This window comes from Sciurus carolinensis, chromosome 6 (assembly GCF_902686445.1).
Source record: "Sciurus carolinensis chromosome 6, mSciCar1.2, whole genome shotgun sequence".
NCBI lineage: Eukaryota > Metazoa > Chordata > Mammalia > Rodentia > Sciuridae > Sciurus > Sciurus carolinensis.
The window spans coordinates 32098153-32111246 of record NC_062218.1 but is presented as its reverse complement, the minus strand read 5'-3'; the positions used below and the strand labels follow the sequence as shown (position 1 = coordinate 32111246).

General features: G+C 40.6%; 1 protein-coding gene across 3 annotated transcripts in view; it reads left to right on the top strand.

The window, feature by feature from the left end:
• The first annotated feature begins 8990 nt into the window (after positions 1 to 8990).
• Positions 8991 to 13094, top strand: part of Nup155 (nucleoporin 155) — a 60569-nt gene continuing 56465 nt past the window's right edge. For all 3 annotated transcript variants that reach the window (XR_007109131.1, XM_047555870.1, XM_047555869.1), the window contains exons 1-3: positions 8991 to 9265; positions 11372 to 11509; positions 11845 to 11941. Coding sequence is in view for 2 of the 3 variants with exons in the window: in XM_047555870.1 (XP_047411826.1) it covers positions 9109 to 9265; positions 11372 to 11509; positions 11845 to 11941 (392 nt within the window). In the remaining variant the exon portion in view is untranslated. The remainder of the gene's footprint in view (positions 9266 to 11371; positions 11510 to 11844; positions 11942 to 13094) is intronic.

The following is a 13094-nucleotide window of genomic DNA, read 5'->3' as shown; positions in this document are numbered from 1 at the left end:
GTACCTTGTTGAATTACCCAGGCTGACCTTGAACTTGGGATCCTCCTACCTCACCCTCCCAAGTAGTTGAGATTATGGAAGTGCACCACCATGCCTGGTTTTGCTGAAATAATCTTGGGTGAGTTGCTCTCTGTGTACTTCAGTTTATTCATCGGTTAGGTAGATAACTATAGCACCCATCACATCACAGGTTTTGAATGAGTCAATCCTCATAAAAGAATTAGAATAGTGCCTGGCATACATTACGCACCCAGACACTAAATAATACAATTTCCATTCTAATGAAGAGATTCTTTTTAAAAAAAAATGTTTTTTGTAGTCGTAGGTGGATAGAACACTCTTATTTTTATGTGGTGCTGAGGATCGAACCCAAGGAACTACCCATGCTAGGGGAGCACTCCACCACTGAGCCACAATCCCAGCCCTAATGAAGAGATTCTTTAAAACCTAAATACCTATCAGAAGCTTAATCAGATTCAGTTAACTTAAACCAGGAATAAAGGAAGCTACTTGAGCAGTGATTGCGGAGTGTGGTCTGCAGACCTGTTTAAGGATGTTCATGAGATCAAAACTATTTTCAAAATAATGCTAGGACATCATTTACTTTTTTCACTCCATTGACATTTTCCACTGATGGTGGTGTTAAAAGATAAATTGACACATTTAAATATGACAGTTTATTTCAGCAAACAATGATTTATAAACTGAGGAGCACGAGACCACAAGCCATTCAGATCTTCAACCAAGAGGCACAAGGGAAAGGCTTTTACAGGGTGAACATGGAACCAGAGCAAAGAAAACATTTGACTGGTTAAAGTAGAGCCAGTAGCTTTATTTGGATCATTCTAATGGAAAGTCCTCTTTAAAATTTATTTGACAATTTGTGATTCGTTAAGCTTAAATGATCTCTAGTCAGAAGCCAGCAAATTTCTGACTGGTGTAGAATGTGACTGCATGGAGTTGAACATAAGAACTCAGGAGGTTCAGAACTACCTCATCTAGTGGCCTTCTAATTAATCATTTTAAAGGTGGGTAAAACTACTAGATCCATAACATAATTCAAGGCAACAGCAAGCAAAATGCTTAGTAGTCACTGTATTCTTTTCTGTTGCATACCCATTACAAATAAAACCAGTTCCCTTAATAGTATTCTTAATAAAGCAATAAGAAATTAGAACAAATTTTAAAAAATAATTAAAAATAAAGCAATAAGCATTAATTTTATTAAACTTTGATGCTTGAGTATATGTCAGTCTAATACTTGGGTGGTAAAATGGGAGTACTTATCATGTCTGAGGCATATCAAAATATCATGGTCATCTAAGAAGAAAATCACTTGTATTTGGATTGTTAGAATTTTCATGAACCATCGTTTTTGCCTGATATGGTAACTCACAAAGTACAGTTATTCAGAATTAATGGAATGAGCTTGTCACTTCAAGGAAAATGCCAATGACAGTATTAGAATTTTCAAGAGAAAACTGGAACCTTCAAAAACTCAATAGCTCCCATCAGTTTAACAGTTTCCAAAACATTTTTTTTTTAACCAGGGATTGGGGACTCAACTAGGGACACTTTACTAAGGAGCTACATCCCCAGATCTTTTTATTTTTTTATTTCAAGACAGGGTCTTGCAAAGTTGTTGAGACTGTCCTCAAGCTTGCAATCCTACTGTCTCAACTTCCTGAGTCACTGGGATTAGAGATATTCACCACACCTACCTTTAATTTTTTGTATAAGATAGGTGGTGATATTAACATGATAACCTTTTCTATTGATTAACGAAATATGTCAACATTGGAAGTTCTACATAACTCAGTAAACCAATATTTCCCAAATAAACAACACATAATATTACAGAATCATGTAGGGATAAAACATCAATTCAAAGTATAAGAGAGACCAGTGGATTTTAATTTAGCAAAATACAAAAAATACAAAAAGAACTCACTGATGGGAACCAGGGAGGGTGTGTGTCACTGACGGTTTCAAATTCCACATTGCAGTTAATCTTCAAGAAACTACCACTTGTAAAGTCTGATGTAGTGCCAAAGAATATTCACAAGTATTAAAATACTTCTTTTTCTATTTACATAATTGAAATCAGCTTTTCTTCATGTACTTCAGCTAAACATGTCACAACCTATTAACAGCAGACACAGACATAAAAATCCAGTTATGTCTTATTAAGCCAAATGTTAAAGACATCTGCGAAAATATGAAATAATTCTGTTCTTCTTACTAGTGTTTTAGTTTTAAAAAGCATATGATTTCTCATAAAATATGTGTCATTTATATTAACATGGATTTGGTTTATTATACTTTTAAATTCATTTTAATTTTGTTAAAATGTTCTTTTTGAGCTATTAACAAATATTAATAAACAAAACCCATACAAAACAGAGCCTCCTTGGAATCCTGAATCATTTTTAAGGTAATAAAGAGATCCTGAAACCAAGAAATTTTACAATCTCTGTTTTAGGGAGGAGGTCAGCAAAGCAAACTTTTCCTTTAAAAGGCTGGAATGTAAGTATTTCAGGCTTTGTGGTCTTGGGTCTATGGACTCAATTCATCAATTATAGTGGGAAAGCTGGAATAGACAATAATGTAAACATTACATTAACCTTCAGGAGCATTGTTTCTGTGAGAAGTATTAGCCCAACATTGCTAGATCATCCAATTATAGAGATGAAAATTCTTAATAGTCTATTTTGTGTCAAATTAAAAACAAGCTCTATGCCAAACAATCACATTTCAATTTAAGGTCCACCAAATATAAGTAAGTTGACAGCAGGAGAACCAACTCCCTGTTTATGCATCAATAATAAATGTTCTGATTTCCCCACTCCTACCCCATTTCAGTTTCCACTTTCTCAGTTACCCACAGGGTAACCGCAGTTCAAAAACACTAAATTGAAGGTGGGTGCCGTGAGGAGTCTTTGGGCAGAGTCCAGGCCAAGACCTGCTCCTGTGGAAGTCTTTACCACTTTTCCATTTGTCCTTGCACTGCGCCATCATCATGCTGGTGCTCATCTGCTGGATGGGTTCCGTTCACTGTTCTGGAAGGAGATGGAGCTGATGCTGGTAGGGTTGCAGTACTCAGGCAAGACCACCTTCATCAATATGATCACGAAGCACACACCTCCCAGATAAATTTACAGCCTGTTCTTTCTGCACCTGACTTTTACCATGACCCCTTGACTGACCCAAAACATTCCTAAAAGGGAAACTCAAACTACTTGCCACGTTACCCCCTCTCAGCCTGAAGCACCAGAGCAGTCATTGCCCATTTCTATTATTCAGAGTGGGGAATGAGACTGGGGCAAAGGACAGATAGCTGATTATTAAAGAAAAGGCAGTAAGTAGATAGCACTTCCCCATCAACTGGTTGCTAACACCTCTGGGGAAGGGGAAGAATCGAACTGTCCGACACAAGCAATCACCGCCTGGACAGCCCTTTTTCTGCCTTTAAGTCAGTAGGCCTTAGAAGAAAGAAAACTTAAAATCTATAAAGGAGTAAGACACCCCAACTCCCATGGATGCCAGTTTTGAGTCCCCTCCTCTCCAGCTCTCCAGAGGAGTGTCCCCCACTTTCTGTCTCTTAAAATTTGCTTTTGTACTCTTGCCTTGACATTTCTTGGATGTTTAATCTTCAATGCCAGAGGAAATTAGACCCTATTCTAATTTTCAAGATCAGTATCTCAACCATACAACTAACTATTCATTCTTCCTTTCTTCCATCCATCCATGCTTCCACCTACTTGTTTATCTGTCCATTCATTTGTCTATCCATCCACCTGCCCACTCAATCAGCCAAAATAACCCATTAACCAACATTAAGTGCAAAACTTCTAGGTGTTAAGTTCTTATTAGGGCATCCAAAATTAAATAAGATCCAGTTCTTGTTATCACTTGATAGTTCATAGGCTAGGAGAAGTGCTTATAGCATAGAAGTTTGACATGTGTTGGGGGTGGGCTTTGATGTTTATCATGGCCCCTAGTTCATGTGATTTGTGTCCTTATAAGGAGATAGGGTGGAGTCCTTGGGTCAGTGTGACTAGTGTCCTTACAAGGAGAGCAGCACAAGCTTTGATTCAATGTGACTTGCTTTGTTAATGTGATTATCTTTCCTCCTATTTAGCTGATGATTGTAGTGAAACATTTTAATTCCCTTGCCTCTCATTTTGGGTATGTTCTACCAGCATTTTACTGTGCTTCCCATGGGTGTTCCATTTAACATGAGAAAGAGATGCCACTCTGATGTGAATCTATAGTAACATGACTTCAGTTGTGTACAGATGTGGCTGCTGTACCTCTCCAACCCTTCCCCTTCAGTTAACCCATGTTACAGTGTTATATATGGTATTTATTCAATATTGTAGAATAAAATTGGGTGTTATGATACATTATTCTCTTACATCTTGTAGGAAACAAAAGTAGCACTAGCTTTTATAATTGTCATGAATTTGCTTTACCAGATCTGAGTTCCTATCTAATGTCCTTCCGTACAACCTGAAGGACTCCCCTCACACAGGGCACATGTAGTGGGGACCAGCTCCCTGGGTTCTTGTTTATTGGGTGCTGTGGTTTGAATGTGTGTCTCCCTCCAAAATTCCTGTTAACAGTTCAGCCTTAATGTAACAGTTTTGAAAGCTGGTTAAGCCAGAAAGATCCAACCCCAGGGATGAGATGTATACATTAAGAGATCTTCTCCAGCATGTGCAAGGACCTGGTTCAGTTCTCAGCACTACACACACACACACACACACACACACACACAAGTACATTTGTCAAGCTGGGAGCAATGACAGCAAGTATGGCTGTGTTTTAATTAGTTTTTTTGTCACTGTGACCAAAATACCCAACAAGAACAATTTGGAGAAGGAAAAGCTTCTCTGGGGCTAACAGTTTCAGAGATCTCAGTTCACAGATGGCAATTCCATACTCTGTTCAAGGTGAGGTAGTCCATCATGGGACAAGGGCCCAGTGGAGGAAAGCTGCTCAGTTCAGGTCAACAAAGAAACAGAAACCGTGAGTGTAGATATGATGAGGTCTTTCAAAGTCACAAAGCTGTATGGATTCCAGACTCAAAATGAAAAGACTGCTGAAGTATCGTACAAATTTTAATTTCTAAACAAGTAAATATCGGTCTCCACAACCCAAAAAAGCAAAAATCCTTCCAGAGTTCTTTCTTATTATTATTAAAGTGGAAAAGTTCCTGGAGGCCCAAAAGTGAGATGACCACTGGGGGTTATGCCCAGGTATGACTGGGTCATTTCTTGCTCTGGGAATTTCAAACAGCAGATATATAAGAGAGTGGCAATAGTGGGGGTTTTTTTGTCCATAAGTACAAGAAGTTCTTGGTGGTGACGTGTCGGACTTCCAGATAGTTAGCACATTTGGTGGTGGTTGGTGGCTGGTGGTTGTGGTCTTTGGATATTGTTTTTTTTTAATTTGGGTTTTTGTTTTAGTTTATTACTATTATTATTATTTTTAGCTAGTATTCTTGTTCCAGTTTAGGATGAGCAGTTTAAGGATAATCAGAGCAGTGTAGTGCTCAAGGGGCAGGGCTCCTGCTATGAGCTCACCTTCACAGACAATGTTCCTGTAGGACATTAGAGAGGGGGGCTTTGCCCAGGTTAAACTTGCCGGCAACCTCCTCACTGGGACAGAGGTTGCAGTGAAGGTTTTGGCAAAAGTATCCTCGAACTTCCCCTTCCTCTCTGGACTCGATATGATGGTGGGCTTGGACAACCCAAATATGATCCACCTCTTCCAGGTCATTGAGACCATCAAATATATCTATCATGGAGCATGCAGGTGGGGGACAGCCACGGAACCACATCTCAGAACCTAGTGGCATGCAGGAGGAGGAGGCCCACACACTGTTCAGGCAGATCTTGTGGGCCATGCAGTACTGCCACAAGAAGGGTATCATGCACCTTGACAAGAAGCCCGAAAATGTGGTGGTGGATGCCAGCGTCAATATCAAACTCATTGACTTTGGCCTGAGCATTAGATTCACAGCTGGGAAAAAACTGAACAGGTTCTGGGGCATTCTCCTATACGTTGCTCCTTAAGTCATTGAGAGGAAGGAATATGAGCAACCCCCCACCACACCACTAACATGTGGAGTCTGGGTGTCATTCTCTATTTTATGCTCACAGGGAGACGCCCATTTATAGCAAGCACTGGTAAGCAGGTCAGGAAGCTGATCATGCAGGGAACATATGGCATTCCCCCATGTTTTCAAGGGAACACAGAGCCTGATCAGTGAAATACTGACAGTAGACCACATGTAGGGCCCACCATAGAGAGGTAATGGGGCACCCATGGCTGAGCCAGGGCGAGGAAGCTTCACCCACTCCTTCTAGTAAGGCACTCCCCAAACTCCTGGATCCTGCAATTTTGAAAAATCATGATCGACATCGCAATGGCTACGTACCTCATACTCAAGCACCAGAGATCCCAGTGGGAGAGGTTCGAGGTCCAGGTGAAGCATGAGCTTCACCTGGGCCCTATAGATCCTCCCAGGGTCTGCCCCAAGAAGTGTTCTGTGGGCCGCCCTTCCCTTGCCCTGTGAGCAGCAGCACCCTGAGGAGGCCAAGCAGTGCTGGCGGAAGAGTGGTGGAAGTGCCAGTGTGTCTGCCATTCTCCTCTTTTGCCACATGGACACCCCCACCTAGCCTATCCTCCCAGCATGACCCTGTGCCCAGCAGGCCAGTCCCCTCAGTGGGGGCAGGTAGGTCACAGAAGATGGCAGTTCATCTTCCCAAGGTACCTCCATAGGACAATCCCACAACAGCAGCAGGGGTTAGAAGAGGGTGAGGAGGAGGATCGCTGCCTGCATTTGACAACTATGTTGTATACCACGCTTCAGTGGCATTCAGGAACAGAGAGGCTCCAATGGAAACACCAAGCCAAGACAGACAGAACCAACGGACAGTCAGAAGACCATGAGCTCTGTGGATGCTGACATCATGGTGTGGAGTGAGTTGTGCCAAGTGGCTCACCTTCTCCACATGGATTCCAGGCAGGAGTGCATCTGGATCCACCAGGAGTCTCCTCTGCCTCCATCTGAGAGACACATCATAGAGACTTTTTCCTAGGACACTTCCCCCTGTCTTGCTCTTTGTCCTTTTGCCCATGCTTTGGGAGAAATTTATTCTTAATTTCTTTTTTCACAAATTGTGTAATAAAATTGATGTTTCAAAGATTAAAAAAAAATACTAAATTGAAAATACCAGAAATAAACAATTTGTAATTTTTAAATTGAATGTTGTCATGAGTAGTGATGAAATCTCGCATCAACTAAATTCTGTCCTACTGTAGACATTAGTCACCTCTTGGTCCACTGTATCCACACTGTATGTACTACTGTTATGGTATTACAGTACTTGTGTTCAACTAACTCTTATTTTACTTAATAAAGGCTTCTAATTGCAAATTTTTTATTATAGTAATTGTTATAACCTTTCTATCTTAATATTATTATTAATCTCTTTGCCTAATTATAAACTAAACTTTATCACAAAGTATGTGCATGTAGTTTGGTACTACCCATGGTTTGAAGCATTTACTGGGGATTTTGGAACTATCGCCCTCAGATAAGGGGGAATACTGTATATTTTCCATGGGGTCAAATTTTAAGTGTATAGATCAGTAATGTCATAGAACTTTCAATATTCAGAAACAGCCAAGACTTTGAGGCAGTTACAAGTAATTCAAGCTGGTATGGTGGCACACACCTTAATCCCAGCAGCTCAGGAGACTGAGGCAGTAGGATTGCAAGCTCCAGGTCAGCCTCAACAACTTAGGGAGACCCCGTCTCAAAAGCAGTACTGGGGATAAAAGCACCACTGGATTCAATCCCCAGTACTGAGGAATGGGTAATTCAAATGGCAAATGATCAATTTAGAGTATTTCAGTTATTGATTTGCCAAATTATAAGGAACTGGATGACACAGGTGAGATTCAGAATAAGGACTGTTTTTTGAAAATGGGTCCATTCGATTTGTCTTCTTTAGGAAATAAAGCTACTCTTCTGTCTTTGCTTCTATCATCGTTATACTGTAGTTTTTACACAAAAATTAGAAAAATTATATTGATGCATTTGAATGGCTTGGTTTGTGTGACGCACCCGAGAACAGGAATGTGTGTTTGATATTGTCGGTGGTAGGCACGATGTCAGATACAAAATGAATTTTCAGTTTCCTAAAAGCACAGCCTACTTTATACCAATCCACATACTATGTACTGGTGGAAAAAAAAAGATGAATTAGAACGGTCTTTTCCATCTGCGCAACGGGAGAGAAAAATGTACGCAGTGACCCACGTGTACAAACCGAATAACTCCTTAAACACCTGATGTTTTACAATAACAAGGCCCAAAACAAAGATATGCAAACAGGAAACCCTAACGAATTTTAATTTACTTCACTGTCCATGGAGAAACACAGGGAGAAGATGGTTCACAAAGTAACCCGTTTCTAACAATTTACCAAGTCCTAGCTACTGTTACAAGTATTAGAGCACGAACGTAACTGATCCGCCCCCACCCCAACACGCCCCCCGCGTGTACTCTCAAATAACTGCAGTTGCTGGATTCGGACCTGCGACGCTCGAGGCCAAGCACCAGCACGCGCTGACACCAACCCGAACCAGAGCAGCCCGGTCGCTCGCCTCAGTACCCAGCTCCCACTTCCCCGGCTCCTCCCCGCTTTCCTCTCCCTATCCCTCCCGACCCCGCCCTCCCCGCTCCTTTCCGAGTCCTTTCCCTTACCCCCTTCCCTCCTCTCTCCCCGGACGCTCTCTCCCGATTTCCCCCATCCCACCCTAAGGGCCCAGACTCGGTTCCCCCCAGAGTGCTCCCGGCCCCCTCGCTCCGCCCCCCAGGTTCCGCCCCCTCAACTGCTTCCTCCGCCCAGCCTCAAAACGGCGTCCTCCAGCTCCCTCCCGGGCGAGCCGGAAGTGCGTCATGACCAGGCGCCCGAGAGCTCGTTAGGCGCGCGCGCCCCGAGGAGTCTCTCCGAGATAGCTTCTTGGGTCTTCTCTCTTTTCTCCTTGGGATTTGACTATTTGTCGAAGCTGTTGTCTGCGGGTTTCGACATGCCGTCCTCTTTGCTGGGCGCGGTGATGCCAGCCTCTGCGTCGGCCACAGCCCTGCAAGAAGCTCTGGAAAATGCGGGGCGGTTAATCGATCGTCAGTTGCAAGAAGACCGCATGTACCCGGACCTTTCCGAGCTGCTCATGGTGTCTGCCCCAAGTGAGTGATCGGTGCCCATTTGGTGCCCCTGCTTTCTCAGTCGAAAGCACTGTCTCTGGCTCTAACTTAGTCTTTATCCCCAGAATTCGTCCCAGCAAAGACATCCTGAGATTTGGAGCGCTGTTTACTGCAGTTTTGAAAAACAACAAATAGCATCTTTTCGGTTCTTTTCCTGTCCTGTTTCTTCATTGTAGATATTTGAAAGGGTAAGAGTGAAACGCAAGCTTCCGGTTGAAGCTGAAAGAGGCAAAGATCCCACCCCTAGCCCAAATGATCCTCTTACTGCTCCCAAGTGTTTATCACCAAGGCTAGATGAGAAAGAACTCCTGCTCAGAACTCCATCTTTGTTCATTCCTTGGATTAATAATTGAGCAAATTGGAAGAGTAAACGAAGTTAATTTGGAAATTTACTACGTTCGTTCAAAGATATGTTTTACTGTGTGCAGTTGGTGTGATGTGAAGTGCTGGGAGGTGTTCAAAGATCTGCCAGTGGAATAAAGGAAAAGAACAGGGAAATCGGCAGTGTAAATACACAGGGAGGGAAAGGCAAAATATGTGTGTCAACAAAAGAGAGATGACTGGAAAGTAATTCGTAACGGTTTTAAATTTTAACCGGCTCCTCAGGGCTTTAGGAGTTTCATCAGTTGATCAAAAGAGGCCTTTGTCAGATGGAAATTGGAGAAAAGCAGAGATGTTTAAGAAAGGTAAAGATAAGATTTTTGTTGAGCAAGAACCACGGTTATTTAACTGAAAATACCTCTGACAATTCATAAAAATTTCTGAGAGATTTGTAATCAGAAATGATGGAAACAGACAATATTTGTGCTTAGCAGCTATTTACAAGTGGACTTGTCTTGTACAGCCTGATTGGCCTATCAGCAACTGTTCACATTGACCTTCTTAGGTTTGGAAAGAAGATATAAAAAGAGTCCCTGTATGCTAGTCCTTTTAAATATCCGGTCCCTTTACAAACACTGTCCTCTTTAACCTTATCTCTTCCCCTTCTTTTCCATCTGATTCTCAATGCCTTGCTCTAGTCACCCTGAACTTAACATGTCTTGTATAAGAAGCCCTTTCTTCAGGATTTTATTATACTCATCATTTCTAGCATATTCATTTTTCTTTGTCTAACAGACTTCTTCCAGACTCCCTGGAAAAGCCTCTCTGAAGTCTTTCTTAATTATTTCCATCCTCACTAAAATTATTAATTCCGCCTTCTGGAATTTCATTTCCATTAGCATGTGCACTGTTCTGTTGAAACTGTTTGTATGAAATGGGATGTCTAGAATTGACTTTTAAAAGAATCCACTGGAGGAGTGGACATAAACATGATTGTGGATTTTATTAGTAATTGTTGAAGGTGGATAATCAGTACATAGGAATTGATTGTATGTGTTTTTTAAGTTTCCATAGTACATTTAAAAATTGTTTTATGTGTCAACTTCCTCCAGAATCTTTGTATTGTATTCTAGAGAGCCTGAAAAGCTGCCTGGGATAATTTCAGTTGGGTCTAATGTTCAGGATCAGTAAGGACAAACTGTAGGCTAATTCTTAGTGATCTGAATCTTAGAACAAGAGAAAGGTTGCCCACTGAACACACTTTTTAGAGAGAAGTTTGTGATTTTTCTCCCCAGTAGGGTATTACTCATGTAGTATTATTAGCATTTGGCTTATTGGTCTGGGGCAGAAATCTAAATGGAAGAGTCATGAATTGTTTTAATCTGTAAATGTTTAAAGTAGAAAAGGCAATGAGCTTTTTTCCTCAGTATCTTTGAATTACATTGCAGCTTTATAAATACTTTGCCATTTCAGGTTAGTAAAATAACAGAAAGACACTAAATTATTAAATTAAACTTTTCCTTTGTTATAAAGTTTTTGTGAACTGTAACCTTCCTGTCAGGTTGAAAATGCTAACTGCCCATTCAACACTGAAATTTCTCAAGCCCAGTTAATGTCAGATAAGACTCCTTTATTCTCTTTGTACTTTTAGATACACCACATGCACATTTTGTGTGTGTGTGTGTGTGACTTAAAATGCTTCTGTATACCCAGTTGATGAGTATTACATTATCATCGTAACTAAATGTTTCATTTTATTTTTTGTAGGTAATCCCACTGTTTCGGGCATGTCAGATATGGATTATCCCCTACAAGGACCTGGTTTGCTATCAGTACCCAACCTTCCAGAGATCAGTTCCATCCGAAGAGTTCCTCTCCCACCTGAACTTGTTGAACAGTTTGGACGTATCCTATTACTTCTTATTTAATTATTTGAAAAAATGTTAAACTTGGTATTTTCATTATTAGAATCCTTGATTCGAGTTTGAATTAGTATTGCATATCAGTTCATTTAAGAGTTTTATTTAAAATACATTTAAGTACATGGATAGTTTGCTCTTCATATTAAAAGTGGGCAGAACCCAGGGCCTCACTTATGGTAGTTAAGAGCTTTGCCACTCAGCTACATCACTAGCCTCCATATCATGATTTTTTAATCGTAAACTAAATCAAAAGCTATTGAAACAAGTGGAAGAGAAATGAAATTGAACTCTTTCTACCTTACATTCGTACTATATCAGATATGCAGTGTAACTGCATGATGGGTGTTTTTCCTGCCATCAGCAGAGCTTGGCTCACAATTGACAGTGATATATTCATGTGGAACTATGAGGATGGGTATGTATTTAAAGTTGGTTTGCTTTGGTGTGAATTCAGATAACCTTTATTGTTTTTTTGCAGCTAGTGTTCTACTCATCAGAAGCTTCGTGGTTTATCTTTTTTCATGTATCTGAGTCAGTGTTTCTCAACATGCATACAATAATTGGGGATGTTAAAATATGGATTGTGTTTTTAGAAGTTCTGAATTAGACCCAAGAGTTTTCATTTGTAGCAAGCTCCCAGGTGATGGTGCTAGTCTCAAGTACCACTCTATTTTTACCCCCTGTGCGGGGGATTGAACTAAGGGCCTTGCATATGCTAGGCAAATGCTCTAGTACTGAGCTACATCCACATCTCTAAGTATCATACTTGAGTAGCAGAGTCTAGGTCCCTAACTCTTAGCCTGTATTAAATAGAGTATATTGGTAATTTTTTGACAGATGATTTAAAGACCCCTGTTTTCCTAGCATTTCTGTGAAGTAGGCATCTGATAACTTATTGAAGAGACTTAAACATTTTGGCCAGTATGGTGTTGTGCTTTTGTAATACCAGCAGCTTGGGAGGCTAAAGCAGGAGTATTACAAATTTAAGCCAGACTCAGCAACTTAGTAAGGCCCTAAGCAACTTAGTGAGACCCTGCATCAAGATAAAAAATTTAAAAGAGGCCTGGGGATGTTGACTGAGTGGGTAAGCACCCCTGGGTCAATCCCCATACCAAAAAAAAAAAAAAGTTCTGTTGTCATTTTGTAGTCTTGACTTTGTTTGCAAATTAAATATATATAATAGAATCTCAGTGAAGGTCCAAGGCAGTCTTAACTTAAATAAAGTGTATTGCTTTCCCTCTTGGCCTTTTAGAAATAAATTTTTAAATTTTTGTAGTTGTAGGTGGACAGTGTTTGTTTTTTTTTTTAAATTTGTTTATTTTTATGTGGTGCTAAGGATCGAACCCAGTGCCTCACATATGCTAGGCAAGTGCTCTGCCACTGAACTACCGCCCCATAAATTTTATTTTGCTTCCACTTCTCCATCGTTTTTTCCTTAAGTGAGGTGTTAAATAACCTTCAGAAGGCCCATGTAATTCAGTCTTGCCCCTGAGTAATTAGCGTTCTTTTTAAGAACAAAACGTAAGCATTCAAAGACTTTGTGTCATTGAATCAAAATTGACACTCTA